Below are 25980 nucleotides of genomic sequence, written 5' to 3'. Positions count from 1 at the left end.
CAATAAAACCTGTTTCCACTGGGGGTCAAGAAAAGCAATTCAAATAGCTTCAGATTTTGATAGGGTACTCTTCAGAATCTGTGAAATAGTCAGCTTTCAGTCTGAGAGCTCACATCCCTGGTAAAGTTTCAGGGCTTGAAAAGTAGCCTTCATGAAACCAACCTAAAACCGGAAAGCCAGATGGGGGATGGCATGGGAAGAAAAACCAGGCTGTGACTGAAAGAGGCAGAGCAATAGATGAACTGCTCTAGGATTTTACCTCCTGAATATATAATGCACATTGTGTGGTCTTTCCTACTGGTCAGGCATGAGCATGTATATACTTGATGCTACATGGTGAAAGAGTTGAAACCCAGACACTTAAAAACAGAACAAAATTTCAGGTATTTTTTCTAAGGCAGAAGTACAAAAATTAATATCAAAGGAGTCAGAGCAGCTGTGTAATACAGATTTTCTCACCCACAAAAGCTGCCCAGAGCTCTTGTGGAAGGGTTCCCAAGAAGCATGTAAAGGATGAACAAAGTACAACATTGTTATTCAAAGCCTAGCAAGGTCAGCAAACATAGTGGGCAGTTCTTGGGTGTCTAGGAGAGGTTTTGGTGATAGCATCTTACATAGCTTTGTCTGCATGTGAAAATGACCCATTTTTGATAGTTGCAGGAAACCTGTTGTCACAGGTTCCAGAGAAAGAAAAATGCTCCCTGATAAAGGGGAAACTCGGTAATGCTTGTTATGAATGTATGTGCTACCGTGTGATGCCAGAGCAATAACTAGCTGAGCCTTAAATGGAGCTCTGAATTTCTGCATCTTTCATCCCTCTCACCAAAACTTGGAAATTTCTGTTATCTACACAAATCTTGTTGAAAGGATAGGTTTCAAAGCACTCAGGCTTTTCTGCATAAACTACTAGCATTACCAACTTCAGGACCAGCCTACTCTTCTTTCCAGATTCCAAAGAGGAGAAAAAATGGAAGCTGCTCACATTTTCTTACCTCTGCCTGAGCAGATCCTCCACATCTTTGCACATCTTCCTCCCATCCAACAGCCGTTGTACAAGCACCTCGTAGCCAGTGTGGGAGGTGAACTCTTTGCACTGAAGACAGAAAGATAAAAAGTTGAGCTGATCCATGCACACGGTTTGTGGGTTTACCAGGCACCTATTGTCAGTCATATCAAGCACATTCACTTTTTGGAAAATCCAAATGGACTTTTTGATTTGCTCAGAGCAGCTGGGGCAGAACTAAAGGTAGAGGTACAGGTAATGTTTCTCCAAAGCAAAAATCTGTAAAAGTTGGTTTGGTTTGGTTTTAAATCAGGTTTGGTTTTTTATCACTGAAAAAGTGAAATGAATCACAAATGTTGCTAGCAGGGTTTTTGGGGAAGTCACATTTAGTGTTGGGTGTGGGATCTTTACAGAGCAGAGATGTACAGTAGCTCTTGTAGACCATAGCTCCTGTGCTGATCTATTTTCTAAATAGAACAGTCAGACGGGTCACTGCCACAGGACTTTTGTTAATCCAGTGACCCTCTGTTCAGATGTGAGTGGGGAAATGAAGGATTCTTTGTGCTCGTAGCTCGATGCATGGGGTGGTGGCTTTGTGACCCAGTCAGTGATGGGTGCTTTAATAAGAGTGTTCATAGCACAGGGAGACTGGGCCTATAGACAGCACTTGGGTTCTGATGTGCTGTTAGGTTTTCCTTTCAGACTGCTGTGACAGCTCTTCTAATTGTTTGAGTCAGACTGTATAACTAGGGAATAAAGTTGTGGTATGCTCTGGGAGTGGCACTGGAACAGGATTTCTGTGTTCTACTCCTGGTCCTCCCTCTGACTTGCAATGGGATGGGGATGAGCCAGTTTGATTTTGAGGGCCTTGGTTACCCAATACATGGTCATTATGTTATTGAAAATGTAGTGGTGAATGTTACCTGAGCTTTATGTTATAGCATTATATACTGTGTAACCATGAAGAGAATGAATATGTACCTTCCCTCAAGCAGTTTCTTCACAATACAAGTGCTTATGTATGAGCTGAGTACAGTTTATCCACTGCCCCCAAAGCAAATGTCATTTAACAAATGCATTAGTTTATTGCTTTCCACCATGACATGTCTGTTTAAATTCTGGGACTTGGGAAGGGACTCTGGCAAGCTGCTGGACACTTGAGTTTGGGGCTTTGCTATCTTACTGCTGGTACTGGAGAGGAGGAGGTGAGCTCTGGGGATGAGAGGTGGTGGGGATAGCAGCCTCGGTGCTGCTCACCCAGGCCATAGGGCTTCTGTGGAGATTTGCAGACCTAGGAGCAGGGACTTTTTGGCTTTTTCAAGAGTTAGGGTAAATTTCTGCAGACAACCTTTGTAAAACTGCAAGCTGTAGTATTTCCAGTTCTATAGCTTCTCGACAGCAGTAATTCCTTCTTTCCTAATTGACAACCTTATCACAAGTAGTGGGGAGAAGGGCAGGATGGTGGGATAGTGGTTCACAAAAGACAGACAAATGCCTCTACTAGGAAAGTATCTGCATTACAGAGCCAGGCAAGATAATGTTGATTAAAATATGTGGAGAGAGTGCAATGGATCTACTGTTGTCACTGTTTCAACCACAGGAAAATGATAGGATTACATGTGCAGATCTGTTGCTGATGCTCACCTCTTAAGAAACAGGATCCCAGAAACAAAACATGATTTTCCTAATGTTTCCAAGGACAAGTAGCACACACATCCCTGCTGTGAAAAAATTAAAGGAGGCAAGTTTTTGCCATTCATAGAGAAAAGTAGGAAAGGCTGATGCTAATGCCCTTGCAATGAATTTGTCACTTCCCCTTCTCCCTTTTTTTTCTGAGGACATACCAATGGCAGAAGGCATTGCTGCTCTAAAAAACTCAAAAATTACTCAGTTTGCCTGGCAGAAACCACTCTAATCAGATGCTCCATGACCAATACAGGGCCCAGAAATTTTGATTGTGTCTTGTCAGTTGCAAATAAATACATCCTGTAGTTGTGTACACAGCTTCCTACTCCCAGAACTGCTGCCCAGAGGTAAGCAGAAGTATCATGTGGGTTTGTATCACCACAGCAGCCAAGGGTGCTGCCACAACCAACAGAGTGGTAAGCATACAGTCAGGTTACTCTGCCATTTCTGTTCAACAGATTTCTTTCTTTAGTACATGCTAAAACTCAGTGTATTCCCCCAACTCTTTTAAACTGGCACAGCTCATATAATGAAAGGATAGCAAATTCTTAACATCTGAGAGTGCTACTAGCATACCACAGGCTACAGCAAGGAAGGAGAGGAGACATAGCCAGGAGACAGCTTGTCCAGCTTAGACAAGTTTAACCTGTTAGGTCTCTTCTTGCAATTTTCTTCTTAATTTCCAACCATAATGTGCCCATAAATCATTCAGGCCCAAGTTTACTTACACAAATATTTCCCTTTCATTACAGCAGCTCTTTTTTCTTTTTTCATGTGTTGTACAACCGAATCCTCCCTCAGCCTTTTCTTGAATGCAAACAAAATGTTTGCCCTTTCCTGGGATACTCATTTTTTATCCCAGTGTTTTCTTATGGTTCCTCTTCAAGGCTGAATAAATCCCTTTTGGACAAGGATGGTGCACTGCTACTCCAATAAAGTCTGATACTTTGCACCATAACAATTAATGTTGTTATTAATGTTCCCACTTTAAGAAATGCTTCTGAAATACCAGATGATCACATTCACCTTCTGCTGTCAAATCATACCAGTGGCACCTAATTGATCTACAGTCTATTGATACGCCTGCAATTTTCTCCTCTCCTGCAATTTTACTTAAGGAGGTACCAGAGTGTATTGGACCTTTTTTGCTGCTGGTTTCTTACCCGCATTTTGCACTTTTTAACATTAATTTGATCTGCCTTCTGTTACCCTAGCCTTGAAGGTTATCAGCTACCTCCTGTACCCATAGTTCATTCTACCCATTTGTTTTAACAACAGCTGTTTCCAGCCCACTGCTAATGTCTTCCAGCCCAGACTAATGTCTTATGCAAGTGTCTGCGATGAATATATTGAATAAAATCGATCCTGAGACCAGCTCTCAAGAATCTTTCCTCCAGCTCAGGCATTTTAATTTCAGCACAAGCTGCCAGCATGCCCAAAATGGTTTCTCTGCCCACTTCACAGCTGTTCTTCTCTTGCTCTCTCTGTTCAGTCCTTGATTTACTTTTCTACTCAAGTTTCTTAAGGATTTCCTGTGTAGCACCATAAGAGCCCCCCTATCTTCTTTGTTAAAACAATCAAGACAGCCAGATTTTATCATGTTAAATACCTGTCTAGCCTTGATAAGCTGCCTTGCTTTTAGTCTATCTTCCATTTACCAATTTGCATTATAATTAGCATTTGCATAGGATGGTTCTGTAAAGGATGTTAAAGTTTCACAACTCAGCTGGTGTTTGGGCACCTCTCAGCTGGGAATGAATGTAAGAACTACTGAATAGTCAAAAGACTTTCTTTTTCTTTTTCTTTTTCCTTTTTCTTTTTCTTTTTTCTTTTTTTCTTGTTTTTTCTTTTTCCTTTTTCTTTTTCTTTTTACTTTTTCTTTTTACTTTTTCTTTTTTCTCTTTCTTTTCTTTTTTTTCTTTTTTTAATGCTTTAATCAAATAATAAATTCATAAATTGTGTGAAACCCAATTTGTTTATAACAAAATCCAGGTAGCTGCTTGGAAGAGGGCAATTTGAACCACCCCCAGTAATTTGGCTCATTGCCAAGTCTGTAATTCCTCTTAGTCAAAGCCTGTGTGCCTGTGAAAGAGGATTTTGCTCAGTGTTAGTTTTATAAAAAGGATTAATCTGTGTGGTCCTCCCAACCTATAATCACTGGTAAGAAAGCTCTTGAAAAAAGGGTTTTCTGTGTTGCAGGCAGATTCAAATTGTCCTGAGATTCTCCCATTAATACTTCCCATGCACACTGGTCTCTGGGTTTTTTCTGCTCATGGGGAGAATCACAGCTACTGGAGAGGCAGCAGCTCCTCCCTTCTTCCCTCCAGTGCTATGAACAACAGCTCCTCCTGAGATGAGAGAGAGTATGACTGAAAAGCACAAACTTGATGCTCCAGGTTAACCAGAACAGCTTGTCCTAGAATACTTGAGAGGAGGTATGGAAGGCTGCACGTTGACAGTAGACACTGGGATAGGCTTTCTTCTTTCCATTTCTGTTTTCCTCTGAGGTTTAATGATGCTGCTGCCTCACATTAGCACTGTAGTAAAGAGATGGTTGCCTTGGGACCACACCATCCTGTCTGGTAGAAGTTTCTCTGTGGGCAGGTGAGTATCCAGAGTTAATTGTTGGAGAGGCTCTTCATGGCTGGCTCTGAGCTGGTTTCTGTAGCCATCAGGGAGAGGCTTGGAGGATTTTGGTTTGGTAATAAAGGCTGCAAATAGGAAAACTGATGGTGTCTGAGCTTTTGGCCCCAAAGGGCAAAAAGTTTAGTAGGGAGATAGGTGGGTGGTGACACAGTTTCTTCTTACCTTCTGGTGGCACAAAGCTGAGTAACCTTGTGCTTAGTCTTGTCTTCAACTAGCTGAGGTTCAGCCTCATCTCTTCTTTGAGTCTTTTGTGTCTGGGTGCTCAGAGGGCACTTCAAGGCTTTCTGTTGAGCAAGTGCCTGCATTTTGAAGTCAATCTATTGCAGTCATATCAAGCAGGAAAGACAAAAATGCTATCCTGGTTACTGAGATGTGGTTTTGGTAAATGGCTGTTAAAGTGGACTGAACTTAACAAAAATATCCAAGCTTGTGTGCAAAGCACTTGCTAAGTTGTACATCCCTACATCTGCAACTACCAATATTCAGGAAGGTCGTGCTGTATCAACTGGGGGGTTCTTCTGTTGTGGCTGGTTTCCTTGGAGCATTTCTGACACCATCCTGGAACATGACTTGCCCACTCAGAACTTTTTTTTTGGAAGCAGTTGAAAACAGACAATTCAGCTCCTTGCCTGCTTCTGAAGGGGAAGCTGGTGTGCAGCTGGAGTTTGTGTCCTGCTTGGCAAGAGCCCCTGCAGCTCCACCTCAGGTTGCTGCATTGCTCAGGGGAGCTGCAGTGCTGGCTGTCAGCACAAAGGCCCCTGTGCTCAGCTCTGGTGAGGCCACAGCTTGAGTCCTCTGTCCAGTTCTGGGCCCCTCAGCTCAGGAAGGAGATTGAGGTACTGGAGCAGGTCCAGAGAAGAGCAAGGAGGCTGTGAAGGGATCCAGCAGAATTGCTGTGAGGAAGGGCTGAGGGAGCTGGGGGTGTTGAGGCTGGAGAAGAGGAGGCTCAGGGGAGACCTCATCACTCTCTACAACTCCCTGAAAGGAGGTTGGAGCCAGGGGGGGGGTTGGGCTCTTTTCCCAGGCAACTCTCAGCAAGACAAGAGGGCAGGGTCTCAAGTTGTGCCAGGGGAGGTTTAGGTTGGAGATTAGAAAGAATTTCTTTCTGGAGAGGGTGATCAGGCATTGGAATGGGCTGCCCAGGGAAGTAGTGGATTCTCCGTGTCTGGAGATCTTTCCAAAGAGCCTGGATGTGGCACTCAGTGCCATGGTCTAGCAACCACAACGGTGGTTCAAGGGTTGGACTTGATGATCTCTGAGGTCCCTTCCAACCCAGCCAATTCTATGATTCTAAATGCCCCTTCCCCAGCACCTCCAGCTGCAAAGCTTCCTGCCTTGCTTTTTGAAAGGAGCTGCATCCCAGCAGCTGCCCCAGGACAGGGCATGGCAACACCACCCCAACTGGGAAGAAAGGCTGGGAAAGAACACAAAAAAAATATTAAATTAAAAATATGAAATTAAAAAAATAGTCCCTAGAATACACCCCTTTCTCTTCAATTTGAAAATATTTTGCCATATAAATGCATTCCCTGTCTTTGTTCTGAATATATTTTCCTGATGCTTTTATCAGAAGTATTATCCAGGAGGGTTTTGAACTGAAAATGATAGATGTTGCTAAATCACCTAAATAAATTGTTCATACAGATTTTCAAAAAAGAACAAAATAATTTGCAGCTGAATCGCTTATGAGTATTTTTGGAATTTTTTTAAAATCAGACCTTCTTTGCATTGTAACTTATCTTGTTTAATTAAGGAAAGCTCTTGAAAATTTTGGTAAAACAAAAACTCAAGTTTCTTTTTTCCAGATTAAAAAATTAAGTAACTACTGATGTGAGGAGGAAGTTTAGAAAGAAGTTTAAACTACCATCATTCTATCAATAAATTTTTCCACTCTTGGAAAGAAATCCTTTCCATCCACAGTTGTATCTCACTCCTGGATTAAAAGTGAGCTGTTCTGACTGAGTTATATCAATGAATTTAATCATTATATTATACCATTGTGTATTGGCACTGCTTAAAAAGGGGGTTTCTATATCTTGATCTCTTGATCTGCTGGCCTTCTTGTCAAGTGCTTTATCAAGACCTTAGTATTTACTGGAGGTGAACAGTAAACAGCTTCGTAGCCAGCAGTCAGACATGATTTATGGCATCTCTCTGGGGACTTTTTGGTGCTAATTTCAGGAGTCAGCTCAGGCATTGCAACGTCAGGCTTAGCTTGCAGTTTTCTTGCAGTCCGTTCTCACTCAATCTGAGATGCCAAACTTTTCATGGGGAACAAACAGCATCTACTGCCCGATATAGCATGGATGTGAACCTTGAATGGGGCCTCCAAAAATCTGGAGGAAAAAAACATTGTATTTGTAGCATTGCAGTTGCTTAGCTCCTAGGTTGCCATCTCCAGCTTCCCCCTGTAATCAGGTAGGCTGGAAAACTTCAAATGAAAGCAGAGCTTCTTACCAAGCTTTAATTCTCCAGCAGCTGGGATACCCAGAAGGAAATTGTAATGGAGATTTCACAAACTCCTTAGTGGCATTGCAGAATTGGTGACATTGAGTAAAGTGGTTGCTTTCCAGTGGTCTTTTGTTCTCTGTGACATTGCGGGTTTTCTCCAAGAAGCAAATGGTGGTTTGAGGGTTCTGAGAAGGAGAGGAACTTGCTCCTCAGCTTCCTGAGCCCTCAGTCTCCTCACTGGCACCCTGGAGTGCTCCTGTGTTACCTGTTGGGCATTCTTACAGCCATGGCCTGGTGTTTGGTTCTCTTCACATTTTAATGATTTTGCATAGCTACAAAGTGATGTCTGCACAAATGCCTTCTTAGCTTTTGCAGGTGGTTTTTTGGCAGGCAGACTAATGGCACACAGGGAACAGACTTGGAAAGTCTCAGTTCTAGTCTAATAAAAGGTCCCTGTGCTCATTACCTCCCTTTTGCTTTCCCTTAATAATTTAATTAAATAATATTCTGTAAGTGCACAACATTTCCAACATTTCATAGGGGAGAACTGTGGCTCAATTTTTGGTGTCTCTGTAAAGAGTGCAAGCATTCTGTAAATGTTTTTACATCTCATAACATGATTAGTCACAAAATCAGTCCCCCACGCTTTAGCCAGAGGACTGGAGAATGTGACAGTGATCTTGGAAATTTCAGCTTCTTTCAACCATTACATGGAAGGAGCTTTGCCTTTTGGAAGGCAGAAATTGAGCTTTGGAGACGTGCATTTGAGGTATCACCTCCTTTCAGCTGCCCATGTCTCATATTGCCTCAGTTCAGAAAGCTCCACAAGGGCCTGAGCAAAGTCAGGAAATGGAAACCTTTCTCCCAAGAGCACTGTCTGCCTGCTGAGGAGCAGGCAGAGCATCTCTGTTCATTTTGAGATGCTGTCATTTATGGTTTCATTCCAAGTGCCTTGTATTGTAAAGCAGCCAGGGAAAACAGTGCACCTTCTCTTGAACTCCACATATTCTACTGCTGGACATCATGCTTTTATTTGTCCATTTTCACAGTTTTTCACTGACTTCAGCTTTGATCTGAAGTTCCTGCAGGTGGGGCCTTCAGAACGTTTTTGACCACTGATGCTTTGCAGGTAGAAAAAGGAGAAGGGCCAGAAGCCAGATGTCTAACAAAAAGCTGGGAATCCATTCAGGAAATTTGGATGTAACAAATTTTGGGAACACCTTTGTGATGGGTATAGTGAGAAATGGGACAGGAGGAAGCAAAATCCCTCACTAGTTTTAAATCAGAGCTTGATGAGGATATGTGATACTGGCTTGAGGTGACAGCATTCCTTTATATCTTATCTGTGCAATGACTTTAGACATCAGCTAAATCCCTAAAGGAAGGTGGCTTTCAGGAAGAAGAGGTCTGATGTGAGCCTTTGCACCAGCCTCTCACAAGGCACAGCACTGTTTTGTCATGGTGCCTTGTGGAGCTCCATAGCTAAATGTGTCAATGCTGGAATCAGATGTTGCTTCAGTCTCTTGATGAATAATAGCAGATACACAGTGGAAGCTGGAAGTGAAATAAGGAGACATAGACTCTTAGAAGTAGAGGATACTTCTGTTTTCTACAAAATAACGGTCAGAGTTAATTTTTATTTCTTTTCCTCTTTAGTTCATCTGCTTCCAGGTCTCTTCTCTTTTAGAAGAAAGCTCCTCTCCTCCTGCAAGCACTGTGGGGTAGGTCCCAGACTGCTGTGAGCAAGGCAGCATGAAACAAGCCTCACTTGTTCAGGCACAGAGACAATTGTTCAGAAGGTCATATAGAGCTGCTGGAACCAGACCTGCTTAGTTGGTACATTAATTAATTTTAAAACTATGTGTCTTTCTCCTCCCTCTCTTAGAAGACTTGTTGTTTTGTGTTAGTCCTGATAAAGGCACTAAACACAGCATACTTCCTGATCCATGCTCTCTGCTTTGCCTATAAAATGAAGCAGGCATTTGGTGGTGGTCTTTCCTGGCACACAGGGAAAGGTCAAGCTTCAGGAAACCCTCCCAGAGTCTTGTTCAAGATTTAGCTCATTTCTTAGTGAGGAATTTTCTGATGCCTACATATTATATTTCCATTTTACAACAGATCCTCACCACCTAGATAATAAATTTCAGCATATCCTGTTGCTCAATAGGATGCAACATATTCTTACACTCTCTTCAAATGGTGTATCACAAAGTCCTGGAGAATTGTGTAATCCAACAGAAGAAAATCAACTTTAGGCTTTTAGAAATTCTTTAAAGGGCGTGGGTGCTGGGTATTCATTTTGGTGAGGTCAAGATGTTTGTCCAGGTGGGACAATTGTGCCAGTATTACATTACTTTCTGGAAAGCATTTCTCTGTGTTTGCTTCCATTTGCATAAATGTCTCTCTTGCTTTATACAAAAATCATTGAAAATGGACTAATTCTGGGGGGTTTAGGAATTGCTGGATCACTGAATTCTTCAGGTGGATACATCCATCCACTTTCTGCTGCAAGCTTCTAGTGTATGGGATATGGGCAAGGTGCACACTAAGGGATTGCAGCAGCAGAGCTCCCTTTGGACCCTCTGAGCTGTTAAAACTGTTGCATAAGCTTGAGTGCCACCCACAGGGTGTCCAACCACTCCAAGCTCCCTTTTCTTTAACCAGCAAGAATAAAATCCTTGTTCCACTTGCAAAGAGCCTCAGTATTTTCTGCCTTAGGAGTGTTTTATGTTCTCATGAGCATCTCTCTCACAAAACTAACTCCTATCACTACTAGAGCAGGGTGGGAAACAGTTTTCTTGCCCTGCAAATTTGTATAAGATTCTGGAAGTCCACATTTCACCTCCTGACAACAACAGTAGAAGAAAAAAACAACAACAAAAGACATTGACATTGATATAAAGACAGACATCCCACTGCCTAAGCTGACACATGATCCACCATCTGCTGTCTATTTAGGGAAGAGAAATTTTATTTTAATCTCCCCTTTCTCTAGCTCTTTTTCATGTGGATGGCTGTACTGAAGCGCACGGACGCCTTGAGTGGACTCCGAGTTCCTCCAGGTATGGTAGCCTGTGGGCAATAAAAGCTCCAGCTCCTGTTCTAGACTCTGCCTCCTCCTGCAGAGCTCCCAGCACCCCAAGAGGGCTGTTTTTTCTTTTGGTCTCGTCTTCCTCTCTTTGATTAGAAATTTCACATTAAATCTCCATCTCCAGAGGGAGTCTTCACCAGATGTGAACTTTTTTATTGAATCCCAGCTTTATCTTCCAAAACACCTCCCCTACTTCCAATAAAGCCGTGTTTTCCCACAAAAAAAAAAAAAAAGGTTTTGTCAAAAACACAAGTGCTAACCAAATGTGTGGCTGGGACCTTTCAGTGGCAGGTGTTTCCTGCCCTTCTGGTGCTCCTGGGAATTTCCATCCCACTGAGCAGCAGCCTTCAGGACTGTTCATCAGTCGTGGCTTGTTACTCAGACGTAATCACAGCACCTATTGCAAACAGGATGAAGCAGTGACACTCAGACCTCAGTGGGTTTGGCCACCTATTTTCTTTGCCCCCACCCTTTATGTTTTTATTTTTTCTTTCCTTTTAGGAATTTACTAAGCCTGAACAACTTGAGAGCAACACCAGATAGCATCTTAGATTGAAAAAAATGTTACTTCAAAGAAAAAGATTGTGTGTATTTTCTCTGAATGGAACAACAGAAGCTGGTATCTCTCAACTAGTCCAAGCTGGTCAGTTTTCACTTAATTCTTGAGGTTAAGAGTAAACAACCATTGCCTTTTATTTCAAGCAAAAACTGAAGTCGCACCAACAGTTATGGAACTTTTCAATTCCTCAGTCTTGTTCAGTGATGTATTTCCAAGGGAGTGATTTGTTGGAGAACTGAAAAGCTGTTGGGATCCAGATGCATATTTTCAACATATTTTTTCCTTAAACTTGACACCAGCAACATCGAGTGATCCCTGTGCAGAGCTCTGCCCCCCAGTGAAAAAACAGCCTCAAATCCCCAAAATCTTACTGAGCAATGCAGTAAATTTTGTATGTTATTGAACTGTGGCTGCTGAGAAGTTTTATTTCAAAACCTAGATTAAACAGGAGATGAAACAAATGTATTCTGTGCTATCCTCCAGCCAGAATCTACCTTGCTGCAGTATGGCAGAAAAAGGTCTTTTTGAGCTAAAAGGAGATGAAGAAAAACAAACAAACAAATCTGTTTGTGAAGGAGCTTAATTTGCCTCTCATACAAGTATGCAATGGGTGTTACTGGGTTGAAATTCAGTCTTCCACTGTGCCTGCAAAGCAGGACAAGATCTGCATCCCCAGTGACTGCAAACTTTGCAGAAAGAGAAGCAGTGTAATTGCACTCTGCACTGCAGGAGCACAAGCCTTGCGGGAGGAAAGGGATGGGTCATGAATCACCCAACCCTGGGAGGGAAAAAAGTATCTTGAAATGAGAATCTGAGATTCAGCCTGGAGAATGTGTCATAGGAGGAAAGGCTGAGAGCTGGGATTTCTCAGCCTGCAGGAGGTGGCTCACTGTGCATAAAGCTTGGTAGGGAGAAGTAGGGTAGGCAGAGCCTAGCAAATACACCAATTGAAATACAAGTTCTGTTTAAGTGTAAAGTGAGGTTTTTGGTTGTAATGGTGTTGAGACACTGCAGCAAATTGCCCAGAGAGCTTTGGAGAGTCTTTGCAGATACTCAAATGACAGTGTTGGGCGAGCTGCTGTAGCTGGGTGCTGAGCAGGGTGTTGGCTGCACTATTTCCACAAGTCCCTTCCAACTTCAGCTGCTCAGTGACTCTGCCATCCGAAAATGCACCTCAGTGGGCTGCTTTAGCAAACCAGGGGGCACCTTCTTTGATCTTTGGGAAATGATCATAGAATCATAGAATTGGCTGGGTTGGAAGGGATCTCAGAGATCATCGAGTCCAACCCTTGTGTGTGACAAATACTCATTTAACTCTATGTGGTGTTCATTAGACTTTTCTGTGGATGTGTGGGTGAAGAGACAGTTGATGACTCACCTGTTCCATGGTTAAAATGCATGTTCATGGCACAGTTAAAATTGGCATAAATAAGAATCTTTCGTTTATCTGAGCTCAAGTAAAACCCAACTTTTGCAGACCAGAATCGATCAAAAAAATGCCAGACATTACTGCTTGCAACTATTAATAAGACTGTCATAGTGACTTCCTCTATCAACCAGTTTAAGCAGTCAAAACCCCTAGGTAAGGCACTTAGTTGCATCATGGTCATCAGATAATTTAAATAAAATGTAATTACTTAATTGTCTAATTATTTTCAATCACTGACCTAAAATGGGCTTTGAATGGGTTTGTACCCATTAATGTCCCCTGTACTGGAAAGCCTTCTGTGGCCTTAAGCCCAGCCCACTGTGTTTAATCCTCCCCCTTATATTCTTCCTCCTCACAGGGAAGATGCTCAGCCTGCTGTGATGTGCAGGTCATAGCTGAACATACAACCAAAAGCTGCAAACATAAAACTCTAGTTCTTCCATTTGAGCTCATCACCAAGGAAATGAATCACCCCAAATGTGCTTCACTGGTTCCTCACACACCCTCCTAGATGCTGTTTTAGGAATATAGGAGATGAAAGGAGCCACTGACTTGTTTGCCTTTCTATCAATGCATGTGCTGGGAATGTTAGTTCATTTCAGCTTCACTTTAACTGCTGTGATTGTGAAACACCAGGGTTTCCACAGCCACCACAAGGAACCAGGTTTTCTACTTGTGATTCCCTGTTGATTCAATGGCTGCTGGGAGACTGCAGCCCTCTTCATGGGTGCTCCTCATTGCCCTACTGCACTGAGCATCATGCACTGATCAGCTGGGTGAGCCTGGGGAGAAATGACATGTAAAAAAATAATAGTGCAGCCTCTGCCTTGGAGATGGAGTTGACCTCACAACAAACAGAGGTCTCTTCAGCTTGGAGAATGAGGGGTGACCTCATTAATGTTTATAAATATGTAAAGGGCGAGTGCCAGGAGGACAGAGCCAGGCTCGTCTGTTAAATCCAATGACAGCAAAAGGGACAAAGTATACAAGCTGGAGCATAGGAGCTTCCACATAAGTATAAGGAAAAACCTTTCCACTGTGAAGGTGACAGAGCACTGGACCAGGTTGCCCAGGGTGTGGATTCTCCTTCTCTGGAGACATTCAGAACCCACCTGGACATGTTCCTGTGTGACCTGCTGTAGGTCACCCTGCTCTGGCAGGGGGATTGGACTTGATGATCTTTTGAGGTCCCTTCCAACCCTTAACTTTCTGTGATTTCTGTGACCAGCTGGACAATCCAAGTTTTTTTCCCCCTTCATGCCCCATTTCCACACAGCTCCACCACTCATGACTTGCCAGAGACACGAGCAGGGCCACAGCTGTACCTCTGCCACTAGAGACACTTTCTGGAGTCCAGAGAGATGCGTGGACCCCCACCAGAGCCTGGCCTGTCTGGTCATGCCATCAGAAGGTTTACTTTCATTTGCATTGTGTCAGTAGATACAGATGCACCTGGTGCAGTCCAGCTCCTCTGCAATTCAATGAAGAGATGCAAAGCTGAGATGCCAGCACAGAAGGTTTGGCAGCTGTGTCCTTCCCAGCCTGAACCCAGCCTGGGGCACAGGGGTGGCCACAGCCCTCACCAGCCCTGCTCCTGACAAACCTGACCCTTCCTGCTTCCTCCTCCCAGACCTGCTTCAAAATGACTGCCCTTACAAAACTTAACCTCTACAGGAAGGCAGGGTAGCTCCTGGTATTTAAAATTATTTCCTTTTTTGAGTACAACGGTTGATACTGTATTTCTTCAGTATATTGCCTAGTAAGTCTAGAAAATAGTTTTACTGTGACTTTTATAATCATCTCTGCACTCTTGTACCAAAGTAAACAGTCTCATTAGAAGTTAAATTATTTATTAAACTGATTACATCTTCTGGGGAATACATAATTCAGCTTTGTGTGAAAAAGCTGCAGTAAGTTTAGAACTTTACCTCTGAAGTCAACTTTGCATTGAACCTGATGTAGGGTACAGCCTGAACTCAAAGCTGCAAGGGTCTAGAAGGCATCTTTGTAACAGGCTCTTTATCTTAAGTATTCCATGGCTCTCACTGCTGTTGTTGTATCAGGCACTGCATAGGTAGGAATCTGGTAACAAGAAGTCCACCACAGGACAGGGAGCCATTCCCTGCTGCCTCATGTTCAAGGACTCCATCATATTTCTGCCCCCTATTTCCAGCTCTCTCAGACTTTTAAATCTGAGCTGTGAAAATCCACAAGTCCTGATCTCATTCCACAGCTGAGAACAAACAAGCATTTGACTCCTGAAGCATTTTTTTTTATACATATATCTTGAGCACCTTAGGAGCCCATGACACACTTCTGAAATTGACATGGCCACTTGAATTTGATTCAGAGCTGCCTGGGGGAACACATTTGCTCTCACTCAACTGTGGCCACATTGGAGCTTGTCTCGAAGTCAAACACCTTCTCTGAATGTCTTCCTCATTCCTCCTTCCTAGGTAGGTGAGGCAAAGCCAATAAATGTTGCCAGGGAGCATTTTTTGCCACCTCTTGGCCAAAAATAGTTGCATTTCCCAAGGCTGCAACTCGAGTGTTTAGTAGCATATTGGACAAAAACAAAATAGAAGGAAAAAGCAATGACAAGGATTTCAGAGGGAAAGCAAACCATGAGTACACTAAGAAAGAAACTCAGTATATATGACAGAAGGGGAAAGATTTTCTTGGCTAGTGGGTTTTTGGAACAAAATAAGTAATGTTGCTGAGATCTCTGCCTGTTAATATAACCTTGTTAACATGGAACTCAGCTGGTATTGCAGACGTACTCCCCACTGACCCAGAAGTTTGTGTACTTGTCTGGTAGGATGCTAGAGAAGACAGGTGCCATATGTCACATTTGTACAGCAGCCCAGCAGAATATTAATCCATTAGTTACTGCCCTGTGCTGGCTATCAAAAGTGGTTTCTATTTTCATCTCACTAATATTTTCCAAGAAAATATTATCAGAGAACAGAAAACTCCTGTTAAAAAGCATATTTTAGCAGAGGCTTTGAGCAATTTTGCCTTACACCATAACGGAGTCTGTGGAGGATTCAAAAACAAAAATTGTAATTAAAAATGTGCTGGTTTTAGCCCAGGCCATGATTCAAAATAAATAAAAAAAGGAATGAATTAGCACAGTTGTGAAACTCTTGGTGCAGTACTATCACTGCTACATATAACAAGGGAAAAGAGAGATTAAAACTTGTACCTGTTGTGGGGAGCAATTATCATCTTTCAGCACACCCTGTTCTTGTGTAGTCTGAGGAACTTTGAGGTGGAATGAATGGTGCTCTTCTGCTGCTAGCTGGGGAAGATCTGCTGCTTTTAGACTCTCTCCCTGTGTATTTTCCATTATGATAGGTATGAAAGAAACTTCTGCCTATCCAAAAGTTTACTGATGGTGAGAGCAGAGAGTTGTACCTTAGGGTATACCTTGTCAGGGTGAATTAGAGGGAGGGGGTACAGCAGTGTCTCTAGGCAGGTCTTGGAGATCAGGGATCTCCAGGGATTGAGTGGTCTGTAGTGGTGCAAATGTACTTTTTGGGTTTTAATCACAGACAGTTTCCATTCACAGCACAAATTGAATAAAGGATATAATTGCTCACTGAAGCAAACCACACAAATGCGTTTCCTTCTCACTAATGGGTAGAACAAACAGAACCTTATGAATGCAAAAATAACTGCTGAACTTGTCGTTTTGGGGGCAAGCTGTACTCTTTTGCTACATTGTGCAATATCCTGTAAGTTTTCATTTCTAAAGACCTATGATTGCATAGCTAAAACTACAGTCCCACAACTGGGCTGACTTCTGCCCTGCTAATCAAGCTCAGCTATACAGTGTTTCCAGTCCAACAATATTAAAAATAAAGATGTTTTCCTTTAAGGAGGGTGTTAGCTTCAAAGCTGAGCACAGGAGAGAAGTTTAGGGAAGTGTTATAAAGAGCTGGCCTGGCAAGAGTCTCAGCTGTGTTAATCACCATAGCCCTACTCCAGTCCACAGAGTACATCTGATTTATTCTCACTAAAGACCAAGACCCTGGAAAGTAAATATACCAGTAAATGTACCAGTTCTAAAAGTCAGGTTGCATATTTTCAAAGGAAATTCAGGAATAAAAAATCATTAAGGTTGGTAAAGACCTCTAAGAGCATCAAGACCAACTATCAACCCAGCAGCACCACTAAACCATGTCCTGGGGTGTCACATCCACACATTTTTTGGATCACCAGGGATGGTGACTCCACCACTTCCCTGGGAAGTCTGTTCCAATGCCTGAACACTTTCAGAAAAGAAATTTTTCCTAAACTCCAGTCTAGACCTTCCCTGGTGCAACTTCAGTCCATTTCCCCTTGTCTTATCACCATTTCTGTGGGAGAAGAGCCCAACCCCCACCAAACTACAACCTCCTTTCAAGTAGCTGTAGAGATGATGGTCTCCCATCAGCCTCCTCTTCTTCAGACTACATCTCAATTCTCTCCCCATAAGGCTTTTTCTCCAGACCCTTCATCAGCTTCTTTATCTTCTCTGAACACATTGCAGCAACTCAATGTCCTTCTTGTAATGAGGGGACCAAAACTGAACCCAGGATTTGAGGTTGCAGCTTTATCAGCACTGAGTGCAGTAGGAGCAAAAGCTGGAGCTCCCAGGGCAGCACTGTCCTGCAGTGTGTCCTGCCCCATGCACTGGGCTGTGCTGGCAGTAGCTATAGAAAAGGTGAGCCATGGGAAATCAGGTGGAGGTGTGGTTGGGGACAGTTAGGTTTAACATCATAATTAGCTTTTGTATTTCCTTATTGCATTTATGTTTGGTTTGTTTTTGGGTTTTTTTTTAACTGTTCAAATCTGGTACTGGAGTGGGGGTGGGGAAGGCTTCCTGGAAGTGCCAAGAGGAAGGTGGGTCACTGAAATGTGCTCTTGTGTCTGCCTTTCTGTTTCGTATCAAGAGAGGGTTTACCCTGAAGGGCAGGTGGATAGAAAGAAAGCACAGGCAGCAAACATGCCATGAAGGATCTGGTCTACTTGGCCTGATAGGAAAATGGCAAGAAGTCATATGCCTCTGTGTCTTTTGTTTAAGTCAGTCCTAGGTGCTGGATAAGTGATTGCCCAGACAAGAGGCAAGCACTTAACACCCCTCTTCACCCAACTTTGCAATTAGCATTTGGTGATTTGTTGGGTTTTTTTCATTAAAATCTTTGCTCTACAATTGAAATAGAACCTCAGATTACCTCAAGAGAGCAATGACAAGGATCTTTTTTCCTTGCACCTCCAGCCAAAGTTCTTAAAAACACGACACCAACAGATCCTTCAACCAAAAGTAACAAGAACAGAGCGTATCTACTAGGTGCTTTATTATTCACTATTTTTAACCATTTGAGAGCATCCGGGCTGAAGGTCTCAAAAGTCACAGCTATTTCTTGCTACCTGTGCTGCTGTATGAGTCCTGGGTGACTGTATGCCTCACGCATGTCCTGCACCATCCTGCAGGCACGGGCTCTGCAGGTGGGTGAGCAGTGGCACAGGCAGCTGGCGGGCACTTTGCTCTGTAAGCATTCAGACTGTGATCAGTCACAGCACCTGCTCAGGAGAGCCACTCCTCACACAGAGGAGACTCCCTGCCAGCAAGTGCTCTGCAGTGCCAGCAGTGTCTGTCTGAGACAGACAAACTGTGAGACAGACAGAGGTTTCTGGGCCAAGCACAGGAATTGGGAATGTGGGATGTTTCATGTGGATTTCATATAATTCTTCACAGTGTATTCTTCTACCTTAAATCAAACCCTAGCACTACCAAACAGCATGGGTTTGCTTGGAGACAAATTTGCTTTTTTACTAAACTAAATTTAAAAAAAACAACACAAACCAAAAACCAAAGCAGATCAGCTTAGTTTTAAGCTATATATATATATATATATATATATATATATATAAATCTAAGCTGAATTTTAAGAGATTTAAAAACACAGCTCAGTTTCATACATAGTTGAAACCAAATTTAATTTTTTAGAAGATTTTAGAAGACAGACAGACTGATTATATGAAACACATAGGAAATGCTCACTTACCCAAAAGGCATCTTTAAACTGCATCTGTGACATGATTACTGGTCTGTGGAGGTGATGGAATCCTTCAGCAAGTTCGTTCTCAAAGAGCAGCAGCCACAGCACTGAACTTTGTTGTTCTAGCCCAGCAGAACTGGAAGGTGCAGCACATCCACAGACCTGGCTCTGCTCAAGTCAAGCTGGTGAAAAATAGCATTGGGCAGCATCAGACACCTCTGAGCAATGATCTGTGGTTCTGAAGGGACAGAGGGGGGAAAAAAAGCTGTTGCTCACACAGGAGACGTGCACACACTCAGCACCCGAACCCCAAACCTGTTTCTCTTCTGGGAAACAGTTAACACTGAAATGAGGAAGCAAGGAGATGTCAAGTGATGCCAGGCTGCTCCTTGCCGTGGGTGCCCGCAAGCAGCCAGCAAATTGGAAACAAAACAACAACAACAAAAAGAGATGTAGAGTTAAGTGATAAGATTTGGTCAGCTACAGGAGGAGAGAGAGCAATTAAAGCACACAGGAAACCAGCACAAGGCAGAGATGAGCTGTGTAGGAAATTAGAGCCAAACTCTTGTATAATGCTGAGGTCTTACAAAGAAAAAGGAGTGAAAGAAATGAGCCATTTCTCTGGTACTTCAGGGCTTGGCAGAGGCCCCTGTATTTGCACAAGGGAAGTGTAGCTCTAAGGTGCATTTTGCAACTGAAAAAGGCTTTTCAAGACCCTGATTAAATTAAGAGCACTGTAAAGTGCAAGTGCCTGCACTCTTCTGTACCTATTTGTCTGTACAGAGAAAATCTCTGATTTACATGCCCTCATGGAAGTGTTTGTATAAATAAGCAAGATATGTGAAATTTAGAAGTAAAATCCAAACTCTTGACAAAACTTATGGTAAGAGAGCTAAGACCTGATCAGCATTAGGACCTGAAGTGAAGCTTCAGGGAGACCCAAGCTGGCAGCACAGCCAGCACACCACTGACACCCAGTGTTCTCACATCTGGTTAAATTAGCTCACCCCTTCTTAAAGTGCAGCTGCAAATACTTGATAATAAGGCTGTATGTCTAACCTTTCCATGAAACCCTTTTCAAAATACCCGTCCTACAGGTGAGGGGTTGCCTCTTTTCATCTCCTTAGGATGATTTAAGAAGTCTTAAATATGTTTATTAAAATACTTGCTGGCTTTTTCAGAGGGTAGAGAAAAAACAAGGAAAGAAAAAAAGTTCTGTCGTGGTTGCCTATGCAAAAATGGGTCCTTCCACACCAAGAACACATCAGGACTTAGCTGTAAGTGATAGATGTTCCTGCTGCCTGGCTATTGCTGTTTTCCTTGCTGTGGCAGAAACCACGAACTTTGCTATGCTGGTTACTGCTATAATGTCATCTACTCAAACTGCCTTGAAGTTCAGGAAGTTTTCCTCTACAAAATAGTGTATGGATATGTTTGGGACAAATAGGAGCATTTTCTGTGACCAGGGGGTTAAGATTGTTGTCATTGTGGTGGCTAAGGGTGGCTAGGACAGGTTATTGGCCAGTGGTTCATTTATGGTAAACCTTCAGAGCCTTTCCTCTCCCCTTTTAGCATGGTTTTTCATCTAATCTCTGCATACAGCTGCACTCAGAAATTCAGAAGTGTCAATAATAAGCTTGAAGCAGAATATTTCCCTGGCAGCCACTCTATCTCCCTTCCCACCCCTACTCTGAAAGGATAAATTTCAGGTCTTCTGATGGATAAGGGCAAGAATCATTCTCCACACCAGAGTATTGATGCTTTCTCTCCAGTAATTAAATGTTTGGAAATAGAATGTACAATTTGAGTGTTCTGTAGTGGAAAGTCATAAAACGTGTGATTAAAAAAAAAATATCATATTAAAGCCCCTCAAATTTTAACATGCATCAGAGTAGGATTTTCATTTTGTTTGTATGAACTGCTTTGAGCACAGCTTTTTAATAGGGGGTTGGGTGGCAGGATTGGACCTGACAGTAATTAAAATATGAAAGTATCATCTAGAAACAAGTGCTTGTCCAGGGCTTCAAGCAAGACATTCTTCATAGTTAATGTTCCTGATTTTGCATATTTTGATAGAGTAGACATAGAAAAAAGATGAAGGAGTCTATGGAAAATATTAAGGCAGTATATAAAGAGATGATGAATGCTCAGATAATCCAGGTATCGAGTTGGTTGTATTTTTTAAAACTCCTGAGGCATATATATTGTTGGAATTACTGTGAAATGCAAATAGAGAGTGGAAGGCACTTCTACAGGATTTCAAAGTTTCTATAACAGTCACATCTAAGAGATACTGCTTCACAATGCTTGCTGTGATAGAGTCATGTTCCAAATTAAAACAGTTCAGCCTCTGGTGTCTTATCAAGTCCTAAAATCAAGACATACTAACAGCACTGAAACTGCTGTCAGAGGAAAACCACAGCTAAAATAAGAGTTTTAGCTGGTTAGCTGTGCCTTCCATTTCTATTTCAATACAGAGAGCCACCTGAATTTCAGTCTGAGAAACGTTAGGTGCTTTCAAATGACCCACAAGCATGCCAATGTAAAAGTTTTTAAATCCTTTTGCCTTCTGTGAGGAGCTGATCTCTGTTCCCATGGAAACAAAACCAGACCAGCAGCCTCCAAGCATCCAGCTTGATTTGTTAAACTCATCTGAACCCAGCTCTGGCTGCTGGCTGAAAGCTGATTCACCATGCTCCAGAGCCTGTGCTTTTCAGAGTTCTGCCCAGCTCTGAAACACACCCCCTTTGCTTCTCTTCAATGGAACTACTTGAACATCCTTCCAAAAGCACCAGTTCACATTGCATGGCAGTCCTGCTGGCATTTTGCTTCAGGAAAATGGACAGCATCAAGATTAATTGCACATATTATGTTCTTAACCATCACCTAGAATTCCCTTGTGCTTTCCCATGGAGGCCTTCACTGAAAGGCTGTCCCAGTCCCTGTTGTTTTACCCAAGAGAAAATCATAGTCTTTGCCATAATTATAAAGAACATGCATGGAAATCATAGCCTTTTCTATTCTTATGAAGAGCATTGGAGAGGTTTAGACTAGAAATTAGGAAGAATTTCTTTACTGAGAGAGTGGTCAGGTACTGGCAGAGGCTGCCCAGACGTGGTGGAGTCACCATCCTTGGAAGTATTTAAAAAACGTGTAGCTGAGGCACTTCAGGACATACTCTAGTGGGCATGGTGATATAGATAGATATATATTATTTAATTTTTTTGGTGGGGAACAGATACTGATGGTTGGATGTGGTGATCTTAGAGGTCTTTTCCTACCATGACACTTCTGTGATCCTATAATGTCTCAGGAGGCTTGATAAACACTAAGAGTATCTGGTAGTTCTTTGCAGAAAAGTATAACCGTATTGTCACAGAAAATAAAAAGATTGGGGTTTCTACCTTTCTTGTCAAAACTTCAAGTACCTGCAGAAAGATAATTTTTATTTCTTGGATGTCTTTTATATGTTTTACCGACACATTTGCTCTCTCTCCATTCCATTAATTCAAGGGAAATCATTGTTCATTTGCAAGTGTTGCATATTCATTACTCGAGTAGGCAATGCTTGCGGTGCTGAAGAGCTTTCCACTGCTCATAAAGGACTCTTTGAATACTGCAATTCTGAAAAGAAAGCAGGCTTCAAGTTCACAGAAACATTAGACAGAAGCTTAGGATATGCTTTGCCAAAAAAAAATTAAAACCTTACCTGATTGAATCTACAGGGGGTATGTGAACAGGCAGCAGCTGTTCAGACTGGCATTTGCAGAGAGTACCGTGTTTTGTGGAAAAAACCTCATGTTTTTAGTCAATCTCAAACCATTGTACCTTTGTCCAAAACATACCACCTACAGCAGGTCTGTCTCTGTATGAAACGTGCCTTCTTCAGCAATACAGTGAATTGTTTAGCATCAAGGCAGGCAACGGCTTCGATTCCTTTGGCATATTTTAGGCATATTCTGCATATTTACACTTTTGGAAGCATCCTCAATTGCTTTCTTATATTTTTGGGAGTAAAAATGCAAAACCGTGTCAAGCTGACAGGAAACATAGGAAACATCTGAAAGATCTTTTCCAAACTCTTTAAAAAGCAAACCTGTTCTAGAGAAACTATTTGAGTGTTTGGAGTCTGAAATACTACAGTGTGGTTTAGACTCAGTGATTCAGTCTTAATGAGAAGTGTAATTTTCTACCTGTTACAGAAAATATGTACTTGCCATGTACTCTTACCTTGATAGCCAGAAAGAGGAACAGGGAACTGGTAAAAGCATTTGTGCTGTTTGCAAACCTGTAATGCCAGAACTGCTGCTCAGTGGAGCACTCAGGAGCTGGGGAAGTGATTGTGCCTCATGTTTACCATTGCTCCGTGCTGGTTTTCTGCTGTTGTTACCATGGAAAGATGGGCTTATTCCTTGCTTTGTCAGAACAATTTAACTTTCTCTTATCTTCAGCTTCCTTTTTGCTTTGATGGACCAGTGGGGCTGGTAAAATAACCTTCCTCATGAGCAAGAATTTCCTTACTCCCTCATTCAGAGGCCTTGGCACAGATCCGCTTGAGCAGCACTTAACACAGCTCAAAGGATTCTGCTTTGAGGACCAAACTTGTGGAATAGCCCTCAAATGTGACTTTTCTTCTAATGAGAAGGGTGTGAAACACTTCACATGGGGCATTACCCTCTCTACAGAATATGTATATATATATACACCTATAATATAAATGCTACAACAAGAATAGCTTCTACCTTAAAATCAGCATTGCCATCAGTGTTCTCCTTTTGAGAGGTTTCTGTTGTTGCTTCTTGGAAGGTTTTCTCTGTGGTTTTTCTAAGACAGAGGAAGAAAGGATAGCTTGGAGCTGGAAATGCTGCATCCTGAAAATAACTAATACCTTGCCAAATAGGATCACTTGGAACAGGATTATTTATGCCTGTTGGTCAATGCAGGTCAGGTCTCAAATTCAGTCTCCTGCTCTAAGCAGGGTTCACTTTAATTTGTGTCACATTTCCCAGGAGCTTTTTGACCCCTTGCTGTCTGCAGGGTGGAAATTCTTCCACCACCTCCCTAGGCCTTTTTCACTGCTAAACCACTGAAATTTTCATCTAGTCAGAATTTCCCTTGCTGGAATTTGTGACTGTTGCTTTCTGTCCCTTCATTGTGCACCTTGGAGAAGTCTGGCCTGCTTACACCAGGAGTCTAATTTTCATTGTTCTATCACTTCTCATGAGATTAACTGTGCTTTTGGTAGGATGTGTTTGTGTAGATATTAAATGTGTGAGTTGCTTCATGCTCTGGAAAAATTTGCAAATCTAAGCTTCATAATATCCATCATACTTGCCATCATGTTATTCTCTCTTTGCCCTGTTCAGCTGACATTTCTACATGCAGTGTTTGTTTAGAAATCAATGTTGCTAGATCCTTGATTTTATAAATAGAAGGATTTGAGGATCTTTGGAGCAAGCAGAGGAGTTTTGTTCTCTGAATTGAGTTTAGCTGGTATTTGTTCCTCTGAAGGTCTCTCTCACATCATCCAAAGGATCATCCTAATGCATATTCCCACAGAGCCAAGGACTGCTCCTGAATTAGGGATAACTCATTTTGAGGATGATAATGAGGTTATCTTGCCAACAAGAAGGATCAGTCTCTCAAAGAATCCTGAGTGGGTACTGCATGGAGGCAAAGTGCTTTTTACCAGCCTTAAAATTGAAATTGGGAGTATTCTGCATGTGCTGCTTACAAAGTGAGACCAGATGTAACAGGTTAGAGCCCTTCTGTTCAAGGTGCCTCTTCACCTCAAACCACAGTGAAAACGCTGAATTTTCACCATCTCTCTTTTTATTCTTCCTGTAAGTCAAAGCTAAGGTTTCAGTTTTGAGTTTGATATTTTGGGATTTTTGCTTGTTTGTTTGCTTGTTTTTGTTTGTTTGTGCTTGGTTTGGTTTTTTCCAGTCTGGCTGTTTTGAGTTGACCATAAACTGAATTGTACTCCTGAAGTTTTCACAGGTAGAAACTGTGCAGTTTTAAGTGAATGGAGTTTCATTCCTCAAAAGACCATTCTAGAAGAAGCAGAGGATTAGCTGAATCTGCTCTTCCTTCCTGAAATAACTGCTAGGTAAGGGACTCTGTCAGTACAAAACCCTGGAAATCCTGAAGCTACTCTTTGGAATATTGGGGTAGGCATCACTGAATCTAAGTGATAAATTGCCAGTTTGGGCAACCTGAACACTGAATTAGACTATCAAAAGGCTCAAGTCTTTCTAAAATTTTGGAAGCACTATTGGGCTTCTAATCCTAAAGTGAAATAAGTCTAATGTTAAACATAAGAGAAATCAAAGGAACTCTACATTAATTTACTCTAGGAATTACAGAAACATTCAACAGAATACAAGATTATTAAGGGACTGAGCTTAGCACTTCTCCAAACCCACATTTCCGTTGCATTAACAATGATATTGTTTCCTTTTCAAGTATTCCTTTTCTGTGCTCATAAAACTACACTGAGCTGCTAAATGACAAAAGTTCTATTTCTGTCTTAAAGTGAACTAAGGTCTAATAATACCTAGCATGATTTTCTTTCAAAAATATTCAAACGAGCAGTAAATGGGTGTTCAGCACAGACTCTGAGGTCTGGACTGTATAAATGCTGTGCTGTTTGGTATTTTACTAATCTATGTTTATCTCTTCTTATTCTTGGTTTGTGCAAATTACTGCAGTCCAGCAAAGGACTCAATCATGTCATGCCATTAACCTTTGAGACTGTTTCAGATAATCACTTAATGGGATAGTACTTTATAAATGACACTTGTGTAGCTATCAAGCAAAGTTAACTTTCAGGTGATATTCCTACAAATATTATGTAATACCTTGATGCTTTAGCTTTCCATTTATCCCAAATAATAGTAAAAAAAAAGCACATCTGCTTTTGCAGGCTTGTCTGGAAAATGCTAAATGCACACTTTGCTTTTTTTGAATCTTCTTTAACATCTAGGTGTGATGATGTGGCTTTGGTTTATAAAAGCCAGGAATGTTGCTGTTGTACATTATGTACTTCGCTAAGATTGCAAGGAGTTG

At 42.0% G+C, this 25980-nt stretch overlaps 1 protein-coding gene across 2 annotated transcripts in view; it reads right to left on the bottom strand.

Annotated features, from left to right (window-relative positions):
* The window catches only part of PSTPIP1 (proline-serine-threonine phosphatase interacting protein 1), a 49014-nt gene extending 29848 nt beyond the window's left edge, over positions 1 to 19166 (bottom strand). For both annotated transcript variants that reach the window (XM_030456984.1, XM_030456985.1), the window contains exons 1-2: positions 18919 to 19166; positions 993 to 1093 (exon numbers count right to left, since the gene is read on the bottom strand). In XM_030456984.1, coding sequence (XP_030312844.1) covers positions 993 to 1093; positions 18919 to 18951 — 134 coding nt within the window. In that variant the 5' untranslated portion in view covers positions 18952 to 19166. The remainder of the gene's footprint in view (positions 1 to 992; positions 1094 to 18918) is intronic.
* Between the last annotated feature and the right edge of the window lie 6814 nt (positions 19167 to 25980).

The sequence above is a fragment of the Calypte anna genome, chromosome 10 (genome assembly GCF_003957555.1).
Source record: "Calypte anna isolate BGI_N300 chromosome 10, bCalAnn1_v1.p, whole genome shotgun sequence".
NCBI classification, from domain to species: Eukaryota; Metazoa; Chordata; class Aves; order Apodiformes; family Trochilidae; genus Calypte; species Calypte anna.
This window is presented reverse-complemented; position numbering and strand designations above follow the sequence as displayed.